The 22,917-nt window shown below is 53.0% G+C and overlaps 1 protein-coding gene across 2 annotated transcripts in view; it reads left to right on the top strand.

The window, feature by feature from the left end:
* The window catches only part of Fbn3 (fibrillin 3), a 55,657-nt gene extending 33,644 nt beyond the window's left edge, over positions 1-22,013 (top strand). The window contains exons 43-65 of one of the 2 annotated variants that reach the window (XM_078035195.1): positions 365-490; positions 772-897; positions 1,298-1,423; positions 1,841-1,957; positions 3,585-3,707; positions 4,238-4,357; positions 5,305-5,430; positions 6,288-6,440; positions 6,531-6,596; positions 6,760-6,885; positions 7,324-7,443; positions 7,559-7,681; positions 8,895-9,029; positions 9,151-9,276; positions 10,158-10,364; positions 10,531-10,656; positions 11,654-11,776; positions 12,067-12,183; positions 16,000-16,128; positions 16,206-16,325; positions 18,157-18,391; positions 19,567-19,714; positions 21,155-22,013. In XM_078035195.1, coding sequence (XP_077891321.1) covers positions 365-490; positions 772-897; positions 1,298-1,423; positions 1,841-1,957; positions 3,585-3,707; positions 4,238-4,357; positions 5,305-5,430; positions 6,288-6,440; positions 6,531-6,596; positions 6,760-6,885; positions 7,324-7,443; positions 7,559-7,681; positions 8,895-9,029; positions 9,151-9,276; positions 10,158-10,364; positions 10,531-10,656; positions 11,654-11,776; positions 12,067-12,183; positions 16,000-16,128; positions 16,206-16,325; positions 18,157-18,391; positions 19,567-19,714; positions 21,155-21,481 — 3,245 coding nt within the window. In that variant the 3' untranslated portion in view covers positions 21,482-22,013. Of the gene's footprint in view, positions 1-364; positions 491-771; positions 898-1,297; positions 1,424-1,840; positions 1,958-3,584; positions 3,708-4,237; positions 4,358-5,304; positions 5,431-6,287; positions 6,441-6,530; positions 6,597-6,759; positions 6,886-7,323; positions 7,444-7,558; positions 7,682-8,894; positions 9,030-9,150; positions 9,277-10,157; positions 10,365-10,530; positions 10,657-11,653; positions 11,777-12,066; positions 12,184-15,999; positions 16,129-16,205; positions 16,326-18,156; positions 18,392-19,566; positions 19,715-21,154 lie in introns of those variants that run through there. The other variant, XM_078035199.1, reaches the window with a different exon arrangement.
* The last annotated feature ends 904 nt before the right edge of the window (positions 22,014-22,917 follow it).

Raw genomic sequence — 22,917 nt, 5'->3', positions numbered from 1 at the left:
AAAATTTTTCTAATTAGTTATACATGACAGCAGGATGCACTTTGATTCATTGTACACAAACGGAGCCCAGGTCTTCACTTCTCTGGTGGCACACAAAGCAGAGTCACACCATTCGTGCCATCGTACATGGAAATGTGCATTTTCCATAGAAAGCGAGGCTCTCTCCTGCCTTTGCGTTTCCTGCCACATCCTGACCTCTTTCTGGTGTGAGTAGATATATTTTGGCTACAGCAGGATTTTGGGACCATGTGTGGGTCTCTGGCCTCATCTTCTACCAGACCACATGGCCAGTGGGTCTTTTAGTTCAGGGTCCCCAGAAAGTCCCTGGGGCTAGGCCACCATGGATGGCTCTTGCCCTCCCCAGATATCGACGAGTGCGGGGAGATCCCAGCCATCTGTGCCCACGGTGTCTGCATCAACCAGGTGGGGAGCTTCCGCTGCGAGTGCCCCCAGGGCTTCAGCTACAACAGCATCCTGCTGGCCTGCGAAGGTGCCTCCCACCCCCACCCCTGTCCCCAGTGCTGGGTTCTGTGTAGGAGACTGGTTCCCCGCTGTGCCTTCTGGGTGAGTCTAGACACTCTGTAAGCCTCCGTTTCCCGTCTGCATAGCTGGGCTAACACCTTCCAGAGCATCTCCATCCCAAGTAAGCACCCCCTCCCTCTAATTCTGGCGGTGTGCAGAGAGACCACCTGCTGCTTAGCTGGGTTTGGGGCTCGGTTCTCCCAGGGCGGGCCTCTCTCTCACCCCCATTCTGTTGGCTGGCTTCCCCAGATGTAGACGAGTGTGCCAGTGGGGGCGGCCCCTGCCGGAGGAACGCAGACTGCACCAACATCCCCGGCAGCTACCGCTGCGAGTGTGCCCTAGGGTTCAAGCTGTCACCCAGCGGGGCCTGTGTGGGTGAGTGGGGTCGCCAGGGAGCCAGAGGCCAGAGCCCAGGACAGCAAGGGGAAGGGGAGGGGGTGGGCTGTTGCCTCCGTGACTTGGTGGAGCAGGGCTCTTTTCCCTTGTCTTGGGTGGGTGCTGAGGACTGAACCCCGGGCCTCATGCTGCGGACCTGCATTCTGTCACTGAGCTGTTCCCCTAGCCCTGAGGGCACCTGTCCACAGGAGAGTGACAAGGGTCATGCAGGGTGTGATGGGGCAGAGCTTGAAGCCCCCCGGTGGGAGCTTGGATGTGGGACTTCAAGGCAGGCTCTGGCTCCTCCATTGCAGCAAGGGAGAGCTCAGGGAAAGGGGGGTGAGGCTGACCCTCTGTAGGGTGAGGTGCTTGGGGACACCATGCTACCTGCACCCCTCAGGACGGAACGAGTGTCGAGAGATCCCAAATGTCTGTAGCCATGGCGATTGTGTGGACACAGAGGGCAGCTACGCATGCCTGTGTCACCGTGGCTTCCGGGCATCGGCAGACCAGACCCTGTGCATGGGTGAGAGCCTCTTCCGCTCCGTTCTCTTAGCCTAAGCTCTGCCTGGGGTGTGCACCATCTCTGGGGCTGGGATGGCTCCTCTAACCATCCCAATTCACAGAAAGACCCAGGTTTGAATCCTGGCACTAAGACCTTGGGTAAGTGACTTTTTCATTTCTCTCTTGCCTCAGTTTTCTTATCTGTAAAATGGAGGTCGTAAACAGTACCAGGGGTCCTTCTCAGCTGTCCCCTCTTGAAGTCACTAACCAGCCATCCTCTCTAAAGGTCACTACTCAGTCGTCCCCTCTAGAGGTCACTACCCAGCTATCTGGGAAGGCTTAGGTGCAGGGGAGCCAGGCTGGGCTCAGCCAGGTCCCTGTCCCTGAGCCACCCAATGCCCTAGGGTGAATTGGTGGGTTTGCGGGGTTTTCTTTTCAGACCTTGATGAGTGTGACCAACAACCGTGTGGAAATGGGACCTGCAAGAACATCATTGGCTCCTACAACTGCCTGTGTTTCCCTGGCTTTGCAGCAACACACAACGGGAATTGTGTGGGTGAGCCACCTGGGTTGGTGGGGAGGCCTCAATATTCTCCACTGCACAGGAGATACATGATCCTCAGGGGTCCTCTGAAACAAAAGACCTTGACCCTGAGCAAACTCAAGGGGTTGGCGTTTCCTCTGAAAATGAGTTAACTACAAAATTCTCCATACCCACTCAATTTTCCAGTACCAGTGGGAGTCTGTGTGGGAGTCTTGTTAAGAGTTTATGCTGAGGTTGATGGGAGGCAGGTCGGCAATATAGTTTAATGCTATGAATTTGCCTCTAAGTGCTCTCTTAACTGCATCCCACAAATTTTAATATTTTGTGTTTTCATTTCCTTTTAATTCCAAATATCTTCTAACTCTCTTATAATTTCTTCTTTGGTGAAATTATAAAACAGGGCAGGGAAGAATGAAAGCAAGACCTTGATGGTATGGCACCACCCAATTAAGTGCACTGGGTTAAAGCATGAACTCCAAGATCAGAAACTATGAGTTCAAATCTCAACTTTGCCACCTACAAGGCCCTACACAAGTCATATACCTCTTAATATCTCTATTTTCTTATTTGTAAAATGGAGATTAACAGTAGTACTTACCAGAGAAAATATCAGATTACATAGGCTTCTCAACTGAAATATTACCTGAAATAGATTTTATATTGAGCAGAAGACCAAGTTACTGAGAAGATATGATCATTAATGCATAAGCAACCAACAGTAGAGCTTCAAAACATATGAAGTGAAATCAATACACCTGAAATAGAAATAGAAAAATCCATAATTATGGTTGGCAACTCCAACATGTCCCCTGCAGTAGTAAAGAAAACAAGTAGGTGGAAAATCAGTAATGATATAGAAGACCCCAACAATACTGTCAACCATTTTGACCTGAATGATATTTATATAATATTCTAGAATACACATTCTTCTCAAATATACATGGACATTTGCCAAGGAATATTTGCCATATTCTGGGGCCATATCCTGGTTTGTTAAAGCAACCCTTAACAAATTTTAAAAAATTGTAGTCACGTAAATTAAGTCCTCAGGAAGTAAGAGAATACAACTAGAAATCAATCACAGAAGATACCCAGAAAGTCCCAAGGTATTAAGAAATTAAACAATGTATTCTTTTTTAAAAAATATTTTTAGTTGGGGCTGGGGTTGTGGCTCAGTGGTAGAGGACTTGCCTAGCATGTGTGAGGCACTGGGTTCAATTCTCAGTACCGAATATAAATAAATAAAAATAAAGATCCATTGACAATTAAAATTTTTTAAAAATCTATTTTAGTTGTAGATGGACCCAATATCTTGGACACAATATCTTTTTATGTAGTGCTGAGGATTTCTCTATAAATCAAAGGAGAAATCATAAATGAAATTAGAAGATATTTTGAATTAAATGAAAATAAAAACAACATATCAAAATATGTGGGATACAGCTAAGAGAGGATTTGGAGGCAAATTCATAGTATTATAATGGCTGTATTAGAAAATATCAGGACCTACCTCATAGGGTAGTAGGAAGGTTAGAATACAGAGTCTACACGAGTGCTTAGTAAACTGAAGGAAGTGCAAGGGAGGCTCAGTGCCCTCAAGCTCCTTGGTTGACCCTACCTGCTTATCTCCCCTCTGCAGACATTGATGAGTGTACCACTCGGCAAGTGTGCCGATTTGGCCAGTGCCTTAACACAGCTGGTTCCTTCAACTGCCTCTGCCAGGATGGCTTTGAGCTCACAGCCGATGGGAGAAACTGTGTGGGTGAGTCTCACCGCAGTGCTGGGACCCATCTCAGCCAGTCCTTGCTCCACATTTACCTGAAGTTGGTACTTTTGAGTGAGCGCGGTTCCATTCGTCATCCATGCATAAAAAGTATTTTTTAAAAACCTAGCACATTCTATTATATATTTAGAACACAATTTTGTGATTTAGGGTGAAGCTGTCTTGAAAATGTAAGTTTTCTGAAATCAGGAATAGTAGGGGTGCTAAGTAGATGCCAGGAAAATCCCAGAGGAATCTCCAAGTGGCTCCAGATTAGGAACCGGGCTCCCTCTTCGCGCCCCCGACACCATCTGGCTCCACCTGTCGCCCCCCCAGGGCCAGATAATCCTTTCCATGCTATTCCTGTGTTCTGGAATCTCAGCCTTTCCCTTGGACCCAGAACTGCCACTGGAAGGGCTTCTCCTAGGTCCCTCAGCCATCATGCAGTGACAGCGGGTGACGGCCCCAAACCTGGGTGAGCCCTCCGCCTCCTCTCTGGTGCTGGGATCCCCTCCTTCTCCTCTCCACAGACACCAACGAGTGTCTCAGCCTTGCGGGAACCTGCCTGCCAGGCACTTGCCAGAACCTGGAGGGCTCTTTCCGCTGCATCTGCCCTCTTGGCTTCCAGGTGCAGAGCGACAAATGCATAGGTGAGTGTCCAGCCCAACCTCCCAGCTCTGGGGCCAAGGAGGTGCCTTTGAGCTTCTCTTTGCCCCTTGTAAGATGGGAATACCAGTTGGGGTTACAGTGAGGTGAAGATGCACTTAGCATAGCGCCAAACCCAGCTCCATGCGCTATTATCAGTATTAATGTTTCTGCACTCCTACCTCAGGGCTTTCTCTCTAGGGCCCTCAGTCTTCCTTGTGAATCCTATAAAATGGGCATGGGTTTGGGGGTCTCACTGCACCTCAGGAATCTAATCATAGAAGTTCTCACTCCAATGAATGGTTGTCAAGGACAAGTCTGGCCCAGGTTCTACTGGTATAATGACCCATAGGAGTGATTGTACACTCTGGACTAACCTAAATCAGTCTGGCCTGACCTCTGTGGTCCACTCATTCACCTGGGTTGGCCTCATTCCACGTGGACTAACCGGACCATTTGGCCCGAGCAGACAGGCTAGTTGCATATGGTCTGGGCTAACCTGCGTTAGTCTGGTCTGGACGGATGGCCCTTTTGTCTAGGCTTCCACTGGGCTAGTCTTGTATATTCTAGGCTAACTTGGACCAGTCTGCCCTGGCCTCTTCTGGTTTATTGTATCCGAACTAGCTTGATACAAATGAGCTACCTCCATCTAGTATGGGCTAACTTTATTCAGTCTCGGTTAGCTTTGTTCAATTTTAGTCTCTAGCAATGAACTTTTCCAGACTATGACTCTTGCATCTCCTGGGAAAGACCCCTTCCCACCCCATACACACTGCGCACCCGATGCTGCAGCTTATACTGAGCCTTAGCTTCTTGCCCCACTTCAGCCCGCGACCCACTCAGCTGGGCCCCTACTCCTTCTGCCCTTCTTCACAGCCAAGACCTCCCCACCCTGGTTCAGGTCCTCCTTGCAAACACCCTTCCTTCCCCGCTCATGTCCCTGCCCCTCCAGACATTGATGAGTGCTTGGAGGAGCCCAATCTTTGCCTCTTTGGTACCTGCACCAACAGTCCTGGAAGCTTCCGGTGCCTCTGCCCACCTGGCTTTGTCCTCTCTGACAACACGCACCGTTGCTTTGGTGAGTTTGGGAGCAGGGAGCACCCGGGGCTTAGGGAAGAGGGTGGTGGGAGATGAGGTGGGAAGGGCTTGGATCACCCAGAAAGGAGTGCCACAGTTTCTTGTATGACACTCCAGGGGCTCTGACCAAGCAGAAGTGTCTCTCTGCTTAGTGGGGTTATTCCAGTCCAGACAACCTTTTGGCCAAACTGATCTCCTCTACAGAGGGCCAACTTGGACCATCCCTGGCTAGCCTAGACCCCCCGGGTTGTTCACTATTAACCAGAGCTTCTCCTGCTGTGCAGATGTTGTCTAGTTTGAGGTAGCTGAGGTCACTCTGGGCTGGCTTCATCTCAGCTGGGCTAGCCTTAGCCAACATGAGCTAGCCTTTACTTATAGATTAGGGGCAATAAGGGTGTGAGCAGAGTCACAGTTCAACTCAACCAGCTCTGGTGGCCCAGGGCCCAGTAGCGAGCCACCCCCAGCCTGCTGAGTGCCGGTGGAGCAGAGATCTAGGGTTTGGGGTCTGAAGTCCAAGGTCCTCCCACCCTCTGAAGAAAGGGCCTTCTGATTCAGGAGCATCGTAGCCAGTTTGCCCATTCTTCCAGGCACAGGGACACCCTACAGGAGTGAAGTAGGTTAGAATATTGCTGGGATTCTTGGCTATCCCGCCAAAGCCCAGGGTTGACCCCCATTGGATCAGTGTTGATCACGTGTTCATTTCTGAGCCAATCACTGTGACTGGGGGGCGTGGAGTGTTCTGATTGGCGGCTAGTAGGCTCAGCTCCACTCATTCATCAGGAATGTAGAGGAGGGGAGCGCATGCGGTATGTTGGCCTTTATCAGCTTAACACCCGAACGGCCTGCTCTCTCCCACAGACACAAGGCAGAGTTTCTGCTTCACACGTTTTGAGGCTGGAAAGTGCTTAGTGCCCAAAGCTTTCAACACCACCAAGACCCGATGCTGCTGCAGCAAGAGGCCTGGGGAGGGCTGGGGTGACCCCTGTGAGCTCTGTCCTCAGGAGGGCAGTGGTGAGTCTGCTCTGTCCCTCTGCTCTGATCCTGGGGGTTGTGACTGGCCCTGGATTCTGACTCCTTTTCTGAAACCCCCTCCCTGCCCAGCTGCTTTTCAGGAGCTCTGTCCCTTTGGCCACGGGGCAGTCCCAGGCCCGGATGACTCTCGAGAAGGTGAGCCCCTCACCCAGGTGCTGGGAGCCTCTCCTGAGCTACCCAGCCCTGCCCTTCTCAACTCTGCCTGGATACCCAAGTCTCAGGCTCCCTCCCAGATGCGCAGGTGGCCTGGGGTCCCCACGGTGATGGCCGCCCGGTCTGCAACCCTTGCCACGTGCAGATGTGAATGAGTGTGCAGAGAACCCTGGCGTCTGCGCTAACGGCGTCTGCATCAATACCGACGGCTCCTTCCGCTGCGAGTGTCCCTTTGGCTACAGCCTGGACTTCACCGGCATCAGCTGTGTGGGTGAGTGACCAGCCCTGGCTGGCCCCTGTCACCTTCGTCATTCACTGATTCTCTCCCTTGTTCTTCATTGACTCTCCCACTCACCCTTTTCCCCATTGCTCATTCATTCATTCATTTGTTCGTTGACCTGTTCACCCATTCACTTGTTCATCCATTCACACTTTCCACTCATTCATCCTACTTTCATACACTCATTCAGTCACTCATGATCTTATGTGTTCCCTTATTCATTCATCACTTGGTCATTCACTCATTCACCCCTTGCTCATCCGCTCATTCATTCATTCTTTGAATGTGCACCTGTGTTTGCCCTGCAGCCAGCTTAGAAGGCAGCAGATCTTGCCCTGTCTAGTCTGTGGCAGTCACCAGGGAGGCAGACAGGGATGGGAAGGATAGGAGTTTCTCTGCAGTTACTGACTACTCCGTATCCTCAACCAGACATAGATGAATGCTCTGTTGGCCACCCCTGTGGAGAAGGTACATGTACCAATGTCATTGGCGGATTTGAATGTGCCTGCACAGATGGCTTTGAGCCTGGCCCCATGATGACCTGCGAGGGTACGATGCTGTCTGCCCAGGACCTGGGATGTGTGATGGGGACCATCCCCCTGGGAGGGAGCAGGGGTCCTGCAGGCAGACCTCACCTACCTGACGCCTCTACTGTCCTCCATAGACGTTGACGAATGCTCCCTGAACCCGCTGCTCTGTGCCTTCCGCTGCCACAACACAGAGGGCTCCTACCTGTGCACCTGCCCGGCTGGCTATGCCCTGCGAGAGGATGGGGCCATGTGTCGAGGTAGGCTCGACACAGGCCCCAATGGCAGGGCCCCGGGACTCCTCGTCCTTGGCCTCATCATCCCCATGTGTGTAGGTGACATCCTGAGTCCTGCAGTCCAGCAGACTTAGGTGTAGCCTCGGTTGTTCCTCCACACAATGGGGAAGTAAGAGCCATGAGCCCCCACAGGTGGGTGTGAGCAGCATGGCCGGTGCAGCTGGCCCTGTGAGCAGGCGGGGCACCTCCTGGGAGGGGTAGTCTTCTTAGTTCACTTTCTTCTGCTGTAACCACAGTTCAGGTCACTGATAAAGAGTGGAAGTGGGTGTGGCTAATGGTTCTGGGATCTGGGAAGCCCAAGAGCATGGTGCTGGCCTCTGGTGGGGCTCATTATTGTTGCCCCACAACACTGCGGGGGAGGGCACCCCATCCCAGAGCGCAAGGTGCTAGCTTGGCTCTCTCTCTTCTTACAAAGCCACTGATGCCATCACGGAGGCCCTACCCTCCTGACCTCATCTAGTCCGAGTCCCCCCGGGCCTCGAGGGCCCAGCTCCAAACACTGTTAACATATGGCTTTGGGGATTAAGCTTCCAACTTAATGAGCCTGGGGACACATTCGGATCACACCCGTGATTCTGACTTTGCTCTTGTGAGCTTTGTCATTTTGCTGTTAAAAATGGGATAAGAATAGCTCCCTGGGCCCAGAGTCCACTAGGACATCAGGGGCTGGACCTGCCCTAAGTGGCATAGGTCAGAAGGGACAGAGATCATGCCTCCCTGGGGACATGTGCTCGTGTCTGTGAGTTTCTCATTGTCACAATGAAAGCTGAAGAGTCTTGGCATTGGGTGGCGGGGGATGCTGCTAAATACCCTACAGCGCACACAGACCAGCCCCCTACCACAAAGGACTTTCTTGTTCCAAATGTCTATAGTGTCAAGGGCGAAAGACCTGAGGCTGGGGCTGGATCCCTCCAGGGCTGTTTCAGAGTCCATGTTCAGGAGCCATGAGGAGGCCCTGACAGATTCACAGCCTCTGGCATGGGCAGGGGAGGTGGAGCATGGGGGGCATCCTGAGCTTTTTGGCTGGGATCTTGTGGCTCCCTTGTTGGGAAGACCTGCAGTGCCCTCATTCTGGTCCAGCAGGAGGCTGCTGGAGTGTAGGACCCAGGCCCTCCAGCCTAGGGCCAGGCCTTGAGGCAGCTGACTTTGACCAACACCTGTCCCTGGTCATCCACAGACGTGGACGAGTGTGCAGACGGGCCGCAGGACTGCCACGCGCGAGGCATGCTTTGCAAGAACCTCATCGGCACCTTTGCGTGCATCTGCCCCCCGGGGATGCGGCCCCAGCCCAGCTCTGGGGAGGGCTGCACAGGTATGGGGGAGAGGCCAGAACAAGAGGAAGTGGCAGAACCAAGGGAGGAGCTCCAGGGCTGGGGGAGGCCGGCTCCGGACTCTGTCCTCCCCTCTGGCCTCCTTCATCCCTCCCACCTCAGATGAGGATGAGTGCCACACCCAGCCCAGCCCCTGCACCAATGGCCGCTGCATCAACACCGTGGGCAGCTTCCGGTGTGACTGTGACGAGGGTTTCCAGGCCAGCCCCACCCTCACTGAGTGCCACGGTGAGTGTAACCAGGCGTAAACAAAATGGCTGCGGCCACTCTCCACCCGTGCCTCCTCCTGCCCAGGAGCTCCCTGAATCAGGGGAGCAGTCGGGGCACTGGGGAGGCATGTGGGGTTGTGAGCCACCGAGGACACATGGCCAGTGTGCACACAGCCTGTCGCCCATGATACCGCCAACCCCCAGACAATACCCAGGAGTGAGCCCTCCCGGATTTCCCACTTCCTGGGAGCCAAACCCAGCAGGTGACACACCAGTAGCATCTGTCCTGGTGAATTGTGTGTTCCTGTTCCCACCTTCTTCTTTCCTCCCTGAGTGTGATATCCACCCCACAGCTTCAGGCCAGATGTGTGCATCCAGCTGCTTCAGGGACATCCTTGTCCCTACCCCCAATGATACAGCTCACCTCCAAACCCTGTCTCAGTGATGGGCCCCCAAGCCCACCTCCCAGAGTAACTGGGAAGCCTCCTCTTCCTCACCCTAATGACCAGTCTGCATCCAGCCCTCCCCACTTCCCATCTGTCCCTGGACGTCATTTTTCCTCATTGTCCCTGATGTTTCATCCTGGGCATCAGTATGTCTGGTCCCCTTCCTGATATTCCCTGCATTCTCTGCTGCCTCTTGGCCATCTGTTCCCTCTGTAGCCAAAGAAGGCTGCCTTTTGCTGTCCAGCTTCTACAACCCAGCCCTGGTGGTCACTGACTGGGCCTGTAGCTTCTGCCCCAGCCCCACCCCCACCCCATTGAGGAGGTGTCCGTGTCTGGTGGCAGTGCCTTGGAAGATTTCACACTGTGCAAATACACAAAGCCACCCTACACCCCAGGGAGGAGGGTCCTAGGTGGCACGGTTCTCCTGCCCACCTTTCCTACCCATTCTCCGCAGACATCCGGCAGGGCCTGTGCTTCTCTGAGGTGCTGCAGGCCACGTGCCAGGCGCGGTCGAGCAACAACGAAGCTGTGCCCAGGGCCGTGTGCTGTTGCGGGGGCGGCCGGGGCTGGGGACCCCACTGCGAGCTCTGTCCTCTGCCTGGCACCTCCGCCCACAGGAAGCTGTGCCCCCATGGCTCAGGCTACACTGCCGAGGGCCAAGGTGGGTGTCCTTGAGGTGGTTTCCAGGTTGTGTGTCTGTGCTCCGGTGAGTGCTAGTGTGTGCGAGTGCATGTGTGGGTTTGCCTCTAGGGTGAGGACTGGTGGGCAAAGGGAAGCGAGCATGCCCTGGTGGCCAGCCAGACCCCACCCTGCCCTTTTGTCCCCAGATGTGGATGAGTGTCATGTGCTTGCTCACCTGTGTCCCCACGGCGAGTGCATCAACAGTATTGGTTCCTTCCGCTGTCACTGCCAAGTTGGGTATGCACCAGATGCTGCTGCCACTGCCTGCCTGGGTGAGCCACAGCCCCCCGCCTGCGTGCCCCAGCCTGTCTCGGGCCCTGTCAATAGCTCCTGGCCCCGCTTCCCTGTGCCTCTCCAAGTTGGCAAGACTTGCTTTTCGTTTCCAAACCGGCGACTACAGCCTAAGGAAACCAGAAAGTGGAGGCCAGAAGCAAAGCTTCACCCGGCTTGAGCCATGTTCCTCCCCTGCTCTGATGCATCCTGAGATTCTCCAGTTACGTTGTGTAGTAGTTGTTCATCTCAGTCAGGAGGGAGCGGACTGCAGCCTGAAGGCCAAATCCAGCCCTCTACTATTTTTTAAATAGTGGTCCTGGCACCTAGCCACGTTTCCTTTAACCATTACTTTTCTGAAATGAAGGCTGCATTAACTGGTTGTAACTGGGACTGTGTGGCCTGAGGAGCCAAACATCTAGTAGCCACTTGGTGTCCAAGGAGGATTGGCTCCAAAACCAGGGCTTCTCCATGACATAAAATGGGGTAGTGTTTGCACACACCCTCCTGGTTACTTTATTTTATTTTATTTATTTATTTATTTTAGTTTTCATTTGTTTCATTTCATTTGTGGAGATGGAGATGGAACCTGATGGTTCCATCAGAGCCTGGTGCACACTCTAGACAAGTGCTGTACCATGAAGCTGCATCCCCAGCCTCCGACTGTACACTTTAAATCTCTAGATGACTCACGGTAACTAATACAAGGTAAATGCTAAGGACAGAGTTGCTCTGCTCACTGTTTAGGGAATACTGACAAGAAAACCTGCGCATGTTCAGCGCAGATACAGTTCCCCACCCAGTATCTTCAATCCGCAGTCGGTTGAATCCACAGGTACACAAGACTGACTGTTCACTATTTGACTTTTTATAGAAAAGTACCAACTCCTGCGTAAGTCCACAGATTTTAGGTGGCCAGAAGCTGGGAATGAGACTTCAACCCTCAGTCCCCCAGGGAATGTCCATGGGACCCGCCTCACACCCCGCCCTTCCCCACAGATGTAGATGAGTGCAGCCAGGCCCCCAAGCCATGTTCCTTCCTCTGCAAAAACACAGAGGGCAGCTTTCTCTGCGCCTGCCCCCGAGGCTACCTGCTGCAGGAAGATGGCAGAACCTGCAAAGGTGACCTCCTTCCCTCCCATTAACACCTTCTGGGGGCCGTTCCTGTCCGGGACAAATGCCCCAGAGAGGTCACCTGTGGTCTCACCCCCTCCACCTGCATAGAGCTGGGGACTCAATGGGGTCATTCTCCTGCCACTCCTTTGCCTGACGGTGGCAGGAGCACCCTGGGCCCTCACACTGAGCCCTGCCCACCCCACCGTCCCTACCCCCTGAGCCCTGCCCCAGTCCTGGCCCCACCCGTTGCTGAGTCCCACCCCTGAGCCTGCTGGGACGCCTATGCTGTGCCGCAGACCTGGATGAGTGCTCCTCCCGGCAGCACAACTGCCAGTTCGTCTGTGTGAACACCATTGGCTCCTTCACCTGCCGCTGTCCCCCTGGTTTCATCCAGCGCCACCAGGCCTGCTTTGGTGAGTGCCCCTTCTGCTCGTGTGACAGGTGACACACAAACCTAGCCTTCTCAAGTTTGTCACCATGGAAGTATCAGGCACTCTGTGGGTGCCAGACCTTGGGGACGTGGGCCAGGGTGGAACAAAGCGCTTGCTTCCTGGGTGCTCCCATCCTGGTGGCATCTGGGACTTCCTCCTTCCTGCCCTAAGTCTCTGAAAGGTCCACTCTCAGAAGTTCCACTTACCTGGGTCCAGGCCATCTCCTTCTGCCCCTGACCAGTCCCTGCTGGGTCTCCCAGAGTGCTCCCCAAACCTCTCACAGCTCAAAGGGAGAGTTAGCTCAAAAGTCAGAGCCACAGAATCACCTGCCACAGTGTTGCTTCTTGGTGTCTTGTGACCCAGAGGGAACCAGATCTCCCTTTGAGGCTGTGCCCAGCCACAGTTGGCCCATGCAGGCTCCCATTGATCCTCTTAGCCCCTAATGATCACCTACTGTGTACCAGACAGTGCTTTGACCAGAGGATGGCAAACTCCAGCCTACCATCCAAAGCTGGTCTCTGCTGGCTTTTGCTAATAAAGTTTTATTGGCACTCAACCTCACCCACTTTATCATCTGTGGCTGCTTTTTTTTTTTTTTTTTTTGTCCCACCACTGTAATGACAGAATCCAGACAGTCCAGTTTTGCCAGCAGAGCCAAAAATGTTTACTCTGAACCATTTCAGACACGGTTTACAGAGCCTTGCTCCAGGTCCTGGGAGTACAGGACAGCGGAACCTGATACCATCAGGGAACTTCTCTTTTAGGAGTCAGACTGCAACTGACATAACATGAAATATGTCCGCAGGTGCTAAGTGGCTGGGGAGAAAGACACAGTACAAGTAGAGTCGGGAAATTAACAGGGAAGGTTGCAGTTTTCAAAGAGAACTCGGGTGGAGCCTCATCCGAAGGGAACATTGGGGCAAAGATTTGAAATAATGTGTTTCGATTTTTCTGCAACAGTAAAGCTGTGCGTGTGTGTGTGTGTGTGTGTGTGTGTGTGTGTGTGTGTAGCTGCACATGCCTAAACATGGAGGCACATGGACCCTTGCACAAGTGTCCCATACATGTAGTAAGCTCACAAATGTCTTCTCTCTCTAGAATAGTTTAGGTTCTCTGCCAGGCAGTTCATGTTCTGAGGCTCAGCTACATCAGGAATCAGAAAACTTTCTGTAAAGGGCCCAAGAGTAAATGTGTTCAGATTTCCATCCATATGGTCTCTGTCGGATTGACTCAACTCTGCCATTGTAGCACCAAAGCAGCCAGAGATGACACGCAAACTAATGAACAGGCTGTGTACCGATAAAACTTTATTTGCACAAGCAAAAGGTGGGCCAGATTTTGCCCCACAGGGCCCCAGTTTGCTGACAGCTGAATTAGGAAATCAAATACACGTGATCAAAGCAGACGACTATGACACTTGGTTGTCTTTCTGGATTCAAGGGAAAGAAACAACATGTGGTGCTGGATGTTTCTAAGGAGAATCTGGATACTAGGTTGTTTTCTGTTGTTGGTTTGTTGTTGTTGTTGTTGTTGTTTTTAGCTTCTCAAGGGGGACAGCTCAGGCATTCAATTGCAGACACTGCTCTGTACCCAAAGCTCCATGTCCCCTTTGTTTCTTGTAACTAAGGCAATTCTACATCCCTACAGGAATGTTTGGTGTCAGATATCTCTGTGATCAGGGAAGGCAAAACCAGGAGTGCCGAGTTCCTCATGACTCAAACACTCAGGGTCACTTCAGGGGGACTGGGCTGCACGGGATAACCACTCAAGAGGCGGAAAGACTTTTTTCTTTAGGGTCCTATGATGGCTCCTCTGACGTTAAGGGTCCGCAGAAAGAAAAAGAGCGCGTGCTGACCCCTTTTATTGAGGAGAAGCCATTCACATGAGGCCAGGGGTCAGGTTTCGGGGGGCTGAGTCTAGCTTCGTGATGTCTGCTGTCAGCAGGTTGACTGACATCTAGGAAGGCCACACCCAAGGGCAGAGCAAGAGAAGGGGACACACAAAGGGCATTTCCATGAAACATTCTATCCCAAACAGAGCAAAGGAGTAATATCACAAAGGAACAGGTGAGCGAAGCTCAATTCATGGGGCGACATGCCTACGTCTGAAGAGGCGTCCTCCACCTCCGGGACCAGGGCAATGTCCAGGTCACTACGAGATGCAGTGACGGTCAGAGCCTCTCCGCTAGGGGAAGGAGAATGAGAATCATTCAGACTGGATTCCCACACAGGAGTTTACTGCTCATTCCTTAAAACCTGTCCAAATGCAGTTTACCATCCACGGGTCATTACCACCAGAGCAAAGCTGCCTGGAAACCCGGCTCCCAGTCATCTTAGATTGCTGCAACAAAGACACCCATAACGGAAAGAGGGAGGTTTTGCAATTCATATCCAAAAATTCACAGATATGGATCTCTGTGCCCACCATTCCACTTTAAGGAATCTGTTCTAAGGAACTCACACACACACACACACACACACACAGGTTTACCTAGTCTTTAATTTTGTTTAAAGTGGCAAAAAAAAAAAAATCTTTGTGCCTTCTAATTGGTATCTGGTTAAAAAGAAGCAGAGCTCATCTAACCAACCAAAGATGAAGTGACCGTTAAAAATGATGTGGGGGGGCTGGGAATGTGGCTCAAGTGGTAGGGTGCTTGCCTAGCATGCGTGAGGCACTGGGTTTGATTCTCAGCACCACATAAAAATAAAATAAAGATATTGTGTCCACCTAAAACTAAAAAAAAAAAAAAAAAATGATGTGGGCTGAGCATGGTGCACACCTGTCATCCCAGTGACTCCAGAGGCTGAGGCAGGAGGATTTCAAGTTCAAGGCCAGCCCAGGCCACTTAGACCTGAAAAGGGGCTGGGAATAGAGAGCACCCTTGTGTTCAATCCCCAGTAGCAAAAGAAAAAATGAATAAGGATACTAAAAATATTTAAAGATATGGAAAGATATTCACAGATTAAGTTTTTTGAAAGCTTAAAAAAAAACACACTGAGTATTTAAACTACGGAGATTTGCTGTCTGAGTTCCGGAGGCTGAGAAGCCTGAGATCGGGGTGCCAACACGGTTGCTTCCTGGTGAGGCTCCCTTCCTGGTTTGCAGCTTCTTGCTGTGTCATCACACGGCAGAGAGACGGGGGTAGGGAGAACGAGCACATCCTCTCTGGTGCTCATTTTTATTAGGGCACCGGTGCCATTGTGAGGTCCCACCTCTGACCTCATCTAACACTAACTTCTTTCCAAAGGCTGAATACTGTTCCATTTAGAGTTGAGACTTCAACATGAATTTAGGGGACACAGATTTTCCATCCATGGCGCTGGCTGACTTCACTCTATTGTCAAGTTCCCCAAAGGACAAAGCTCAACGGGGGCCCCCTGGTCATTTTCCCATGGGGGAAGCAAAAAGGGTTTTTGCTTTGTTTTGTCTGTTTTGGGGTGCTGAGGATCGAACTCAGGGCCTTCCATGGGCTAAGCTTATGTTCTACCCCTGGGCTACACCTCTAGTGCCCAAAGGAGTCTTGGTTTTCTTCTGTCCTCACACCAGGCCCTGCCCTCCGCCACGCGTGTGGTTAGGTTAATTGTTACTCTAGAAGGCAAGGAGATGAGACTCAAGCAAAGTCCTTTATGTGCACCATCTCAAGTGTTGGTGGCAATTCTGGGAGGTAGGAACTGTTAGGGATCTCACTTCCCCGAAGGGGAAACCAGCAGGAGGTGGGAGTAGTGACCTGCCTGAAGTCACACGGTGGGTCATGCGTCCCCTCACCACCAGGAACTGCCCTTTCTCTGTCCCCTGCAGACAATGACGAGTGCCTGGTGCAGCCTGGTCCGTGTGGCACCCATGGACTCTGCCACAATGACCCAGGTGGCTTCCACTGCGAGTGCTACCAAGGCTTCACCCCGGACAGCTCAGGCCACGGCTGTGAAGGTAGAGCAGGGTTGGGTGGGTCCCAGGCTGGGGGTGGACCCTTGGGGGCCACTGGTGACACCCTGTCTCTGTCTCAGATGTGGATGAATGTGGTGGGCCACATCACTGCCAACACGGCTGTCAGAATGAGCTGGGGGGCTACCGCTGCAGCTGCCCCCAGGGCTTCACCCCGCATTCCCAGTGGGCCCAGTGTGTGGGTGAGTGGCTGTCGCGACACGTGACGCAATCAGTCAGGATCAGTCCAGGTGAATGGGGTTGGCACCAAGTAATCACACAGAGACAGAGAAAATACCTTTCCCTTGGGGTTCAGCGACGGCTCCTTGTCCCCAGCTCCCACAAGGGAAGCCAGAGAGGCAGACAGAAGAGAGCGACAGCACACCCGAAGCCCTGTTTATTGAGGGGAAGGTACTCCAGAAAGTTCCCCCTGAAGGAGGCAAGGGATTGGGTTTCAGCGGGGTGTCGCCCAGTCCCGCTGGGTGACGCCCACTCCCATGGCCTCATTCCCCTGCGGAGCGGAGGTGGGATCCACCTGCTTCCCGTGTAGGGAAGCCGGCTCCACACTTCCATCGCTCAAGGCTAAGGGTCCTGCTCAGCTCCTTTTCATGGTGTGGCAAGTGACAGGGGCTGGGGAGGAAGCTGGACCCCCAACTGGAGTCTTTCCAGAGGGGGTGGGGGGCTGGGAACCACCTCCCCGCCATGCTGTGACAAGCACAGCTGTTTAAAAAAGCTACCAGGCCAGCCTAGAAGGCCTCCCAGTAAGGAGTTCGGGGGCATCTCAGCAAGCTCCGCACGTGTTCAAGCCCATTACTTAGCAAGTGGTGGCCTGCAAGACTCAGTTGACAAAGATTCTGAGAGCACTCCTGAGACAGTGGGGGGAAGCGCTATGGTTGATCAGTGGTGTCTGCCAAGGACGCGGCAATTGTGAGTGAAGGCACGCATGCTGCATCTTTGCCACAGCTGTTGCAGAGGCTCTTCAACTGGGGAGCTTGCCTTCTGCCCCCCAACTTTTCTTTTTTTTTTGCTGCCCAACACCTTTCTAATAATAGCCTCCTCCTAACCAACTCTCTGCCTTTCTGTCCTACAGTCTGGCTTTCACCCTCTACCTTGTTGGCCTCATTTGCTCTCCAGAGCCTTCTCTGTCACGTCTCCTCAGCTCCCCCCCTTGACCTCCACTGTAATGGGCCCTGTGGCCTGATCCCCCTGGACACTCCCTCCTTCTGCACTCTGTAATGCAGCCCTCCCCACTCTCCTGCTGCCTTCCAGGCACTTCCTGTCTCTCGTGGTAGGTCTTAGTTAAGTTCCTTGTCTCTATATCCCCCCCGTGTTTGTCCCAGGGACCTCAGGATGTCACAGACCACTGGCCTTTGCTGGCAAATCCTCATTCTCAAGTTCTCTGCTTGTCTCCTCCTCTGCATGTTTTTGATCATCCCTTCTCCCAACTCTCTGCGGAGGACTTGCCCTTCTCCAGGCCCTGAGGATGCCGGAGTGAGCCCCAGACAGACGCCACCCTCGCCTTGAGTTGCCCAGTTTAGCAGAGGAGATGGGGATTGCTAGACCACTCCCTGGGTTAACTGAGGACCATTTTGCCCCCCTAAGGGACATTTGTCATATCTTGAAGCCATTTTTGATCATCACAACTAGGGGAGGGGTGTTCCCGGCACAGAGGGGGTGGAGACCCCAGATGCTGCTCAGCGTTCACTGTGCAAGGGCATCCCTCACCACAGAGAATGACCCCGCCCCACCTGCCAATATAGGGAGGGTGCAGAAGCTTGTTCTGGAACATGCTGCGATTCAGGATTTAGGGGAACTTTGGAGCAATGCTATGAAGGAGAATTACAGGCTTTGGGGCAGGAGCTGGGGGAATAAGGGAGGATAACAGGCAGGGGATGGAGAAAGATGTGTTCTGAGGGCCCCTGGCAAGCTTGCTGCAGGCTTTGACATTGGGCCTGGGCTCTGAAGGAGCAGCATCCCGCATGGAAGGCTTGGAGGGGGCAAAGCCCCATCCTTCCTCTCCTCCTCCCTCCACAGACAAGAATGAGTGTGCATTGTCACCTGCGGCCTGTGGCAGCGCCTCCTGCCACAACACACTTGGAGGCTTCCGCTGCGTCTGCCCCTCTGGCTTTGACTTCGACCAGGCCCTTGGGGGCTGTGAGGACGTGGATGAGTGTGCTGGACAGGGAAGCCCCTGCAGCTACGGCTGTGCCAACACGCCCGGCGGCTTCCTCTGCGGCTGCCCCCGAGGCTACTTCCGCGCTGGGCAAGGGTGAGAGATTCAAGTGGGGCAAGCAGGGGCGAGTATAAACTCCATGCCCTGCAAGTGTAGATACATGCAGGCTGGTGCAGCCGCCAGATACCCACCAGAAGAGCCACCTCGGCCTGTGCACCCCTCCCCTAGTTGTGTACAGTACACATGTGTATGAAGAGCTGAACACACAGAGGTGCTTGCATCTGTGCACACCCCTTATGTGTAATTATCCACATGGTTGACAAGATGCCAGCATGCCTGGGCATCCTCGGGCACTCCCAGGTCCCAGTGTGTACATGTGTATGTGTCCATGTCATCCAGCATGCCTGCAGACTCATGTGGCCATATCCCTGGGGACACTTGTGTGCCATCCATACATCCTGGCTTGCACGTGTGAGGAAGCACACATCACAAGCTCTTTGCTCATGCTGGCTCACATTTTGTGATCATCCCTCGGTATTTGAGGGACATCTACCATGGGTGCAGCAATTGTGAGCTAAGGCATTGTGAGTTTCGTTCTAGGATCCCTAATGGATACCAAAACTGACCAGGCTTAAATCCCTTTCCTAAAATGGCAAACTGTTTGCCGTAGAACCTACACACAAACTCTTACACTGCAGATGACTTATAATAACTGATACAAGGTAAATTGTATGTACATAGTTGCTATAATGTTTTGCTTAAGGAAATAATGACAAGAAAAAAACTAAGTGTTCAGTACAGATGACTGAACTACATAGAACACACAGCAACAATGTAATATTCTCTCATTACCTGGGTGGTTGAATATGAGGATGCAGAACCCATGATTATGGACAGCTGACCCTGCTCACATCTCCAAACACATGCAGGTTCTTTCATTGCAATAGGCACGTGTACTTGCATGTTATCCTCCATGTATGTACATGGGTTTGCACATGTACATGCCCATGGGCACTCGAGTACATTCATCTGTCCCAGCATTCCTCCTGTGTTCACACCTATGTCCAGGTAAACCAAAGGACACACACACCACTGTGCATGCTTCATATACACGTGGCACCTCACCAGCACACACACACAGGTGTACTTGCAATGCAACCCTTGCCCCCATGGGGCAGTAGAGCTCAGAATAGAATGTGAGGGTGGTAGGGTGTGGTTGAGGAGGTCCCACCAGCCCACTCCTGAAAGCCACCCACCTGATCCTGGCCTAGGCACTGTGTCTCTGGCTTGGGCTTCAGTCCTGGATCCTGGGACACCACAAATCAGGAACAGCTCTCTCCCGAAGCCTGCTATGAATGCAAGATCAATGGCCTCTCCCCTCAGGACCGACCACGTCGCAGCGCTCACAGAGGCCACCAGGTGCCACAGGGACAGTGCTGGAGGGGGCAACCATGGGGACTGCCCCAGGGTGGGAAGAGGGCTGTGGCCCCCCAAGAGAGAGCACTAGACTCCAGGTGCCAGCTTGGCCCTCGTGTCGTGGTGCCTGCCCAGGTCTCCCTGTACTTCCTCAGCCCTAGTTTTCCCTTGAGGACTCTTGGGGCCCCCAAACAGTTTGCCTCACTCCAGATGAGAATTCAGATACCTCCTATACTGACCCTGGCTAGGTTGGGGTGCTTCTTGTGGATTCCCTCCTTTGGTGGCATTTGGAGGCAGGAGAAATACATTGGTCTCTCTAAACCCTCTTTGCACTCTGGAATGTCGACCCTTACCACCTGGTTAGTGAAGCCCTCCATCAGAACTACTCTAGATTTAGCACTGTTCAGAGCAGCCAGATAACAGCCTCTGCCCCAAGTTCTGCCCTGTTCATGACTCCTGGGCTGGGCACATTGGGATGAAATCTGAACAGAGGCTTGGTGCCTTTGCCTGCAATTCCCACTTTCTGCCAGCAGGTGTCAATAAGTGCATATGTCTGAACCACACTCCTGGGACAGGCCCAAGATTCCCAGAAGGAGGGGGCTGGGAGATAGGAATAGCTTTCACTTGGATATAACAGAATGCCCCATGGGCATATAAATGAGGTGAAACAAAACAGCACAGCCCAGAGCAAAGGGGAAGAAAACAGATAACCTTCTGTGGGATTGGATACGTCACCCAGGCCTGGGTAGCCTGCCATTGAATCTCACTGGTTTATTGAGGGTTCTGTCCAGCTGCCAGGACCAGGAAGGCACTTCAGAGGAGCTTGAATAAAGAAGGATTTGTCATCTGCACACAGGGGGCTCTTAATCAGAGCCAGATGCAGGAAGTACAGAGGAAGCTAGCAGTAGTCTGGCCCTTGCTCTCTTCTCTCTGGCCCAGCTGGGTATCCTATTTGTCTTGAAGTCAGCTCTGACATCCTTTAGGGACTGTCTTCTGCAGAAAAGGCCCTTGGTCATAACACCAGGCACCCCAGGCTGCCTGAGTGACCTTTGGGACTCAGGGGCCCAGTGCCATCTGGATGACCCTTTGGTTGGGTCTTTGGGGCGAATACTTAATTCCCTCCACCCAGGTAGGGGCCTGACCATGGTGATTCAGCTGAGAATAGGATCTGGAGTCTGTGTAAAAGTGGCTGCCTGCCTGCTGGCCTTTTCACCTGAAAACCAGCCTCTGCCTGTGCCCTTATGTCCTCAGCCCCAGGCTGACCTCAGTCTTGCAAACAGAGGGCTAGATAGAAGTGGCCAAGGGCAGAGTACATGGCATGCAGGATGTTTTCTTCCACATTAGACATTGTTTAAAATCCCTCTGGCCATGACCCCAGGGCCCCTTATCCACTGCATCCCTGTTCAACCAGCCTCTGATCACCCACCTGTTTTTTCTCCCCAGGTGAGCCTGGCTACCCTTGACACCGAAGTCCCCCTGACCTTGGCCTTGAACCTCTCACATCTGGGCCAGTCGGAGCATATCCTGGAGCTGCGCCCAGCTCTGGAGGGCCTGGGAGGCTGGGTGCACTACGTAATTGCTCACAGCAACAAGCGAGGTTTCTTCCGCATGCATCACCTGGGCAGCCTCAGCTCCCTGCAGCTGGGACGACGGAGGCCCAGGCCTGGAATGTACCAGCTGGAGGTGGTGAGCATAGCAGGGCCCCGGGGTGTCTGGCCAGGTTCGGTGGGCCGGGCCTTGCGGCTGAAAGTGCAATTGCAGCTGCTGTAGTTGGGAAGAGCCTCCATGGGCCCCAAGCTTCTGGGCCACCCAAAGGTGGACACTCTGGAACTGGAAGGATTGGTCCCCAGCAGCAGCAGCTGACCAGGTCAAATCCTGAAACTCAGGAAGAGAGGAACGCTACACTTTGACCTCAGATGGGTCCAGGCACAGGCTGGACCTCTGTGCCAGCCAGGGGACCCCAGTACTCAGTCTTTCCTGGAGACAGCTGGACGTTGTTGTGTGTACCTCCCCCCCCCAACAGCCAGGGTCAGTGGGGGCCCAGTGGTCACTGTTTCTGGTCAATCTCAGGCTTAAACTTCTGTATTGCACTGTGGCCTCCCCCGCCCCCCCGGGGATGGTGGGATATGGGAATGGGTTGCTGGAGTGGGCATGGGCTCATCCTTTAGAGCAAAGAGAGGAGCCCTGACTGCTTGGACTTCATGGCAGCCAGTGATTAATTATTCCCCTGGGGCCTGGGCTGGGTGTGAAGGATGCTTTTATATCAAAAGTGGAAACAACAATAAAGTTATTTTGGGTTAAATCTGCCTGCCTCTTTGGTAAGTTCTCACATAAGGAGATGCTGTCCTTGGCAGAGCCACATAAAGCTCCTACCTGGGAGAGCCAGAAGGGACCTCTGCAGCCCCAGAGAGGCCCAGGTTTGGGAAAGGATGGGCTTTGTCCCAGGACCCAGGAGAAAATGTAGTGAGAGTCTTGCAGGAAGGGTTCCCCCAACCTCAGGCCTGTGCATCTGACACAAACCCAGAGCCAGGCTGTGAGTGGCAGCCGCTGGCAGCCCTTACAGGTTCCTCAGTCATGAGGATGATGGCTCACAGTCTGTACTGCATGCCCACACTGTTCTAAGTACTTTACAAATATGAACAACATTATCGTCACTAGAACCCCGCGGAATGGTAGTATGATCGGCCTCGTTTTACAGAGGGGAAAGCTGAGGCTCAGAAGTTATGCAACTGTGGCCCAGGTCAGGCCAGACTGAAAGTCAGGGAGCTGTGCCAGCACCTGCACTGTCCACCACCATGCTGTCCTGTGCGCTTGGCCTCAGTGACAGAAAAGAAATCAAGTAGTGAGAATGCAAATAGTCAACCTTTACAGGGAAAGCTCGCTGGCTCCCTGGGACCAAAGAAAGGACTTACTGGTGGCCTGAAGGGGTGGGCTGGGGCTTAGGAATGTTAATTGGCTTCAGGTGCACTTCGACCTGTGTGGGTGCTTGAACCCCAGATCCTTGCCCTGTGATAAGAACATTAAACGAAAGGGCAAGTGGCAGGTTGTCGGCCCTGAGAGTCTGCCATTCGGTGTGTCAGCAGCTTCACCCTCAGCACTGAAGGGTGGTGGTGAGCGCACCCAGCTCTAATCATGCACCTGGTCTTTAAAGCCAGCAGGACTGTTTTAGGGTGGGCCGATGGGGCAGGTTTGGTGTTTGACAAACT

The sequence above is a fragment of the Ictidomys tridecemlineatus genome, chromosome 2 (assembly GCF_052094955.1).
Source record: "Ictidomys tridecemlineatus isolate mIctTri1 chromosome 2, mIctTri1.hap1, whole genome shotgun sequence".
Classification (NCBI taxonomy): Eukaryota; Metazoa; Chordata; class Mammalia; order Rodentia; family Sciuridae; genus Ictidomys; species Ictidomys tridecemlineatus.
The sequence above is the reverse complement of the archived record's forward strand: the minus strand, read 5'-3'. Positions and strand labels throughout refer to the sequence as shown.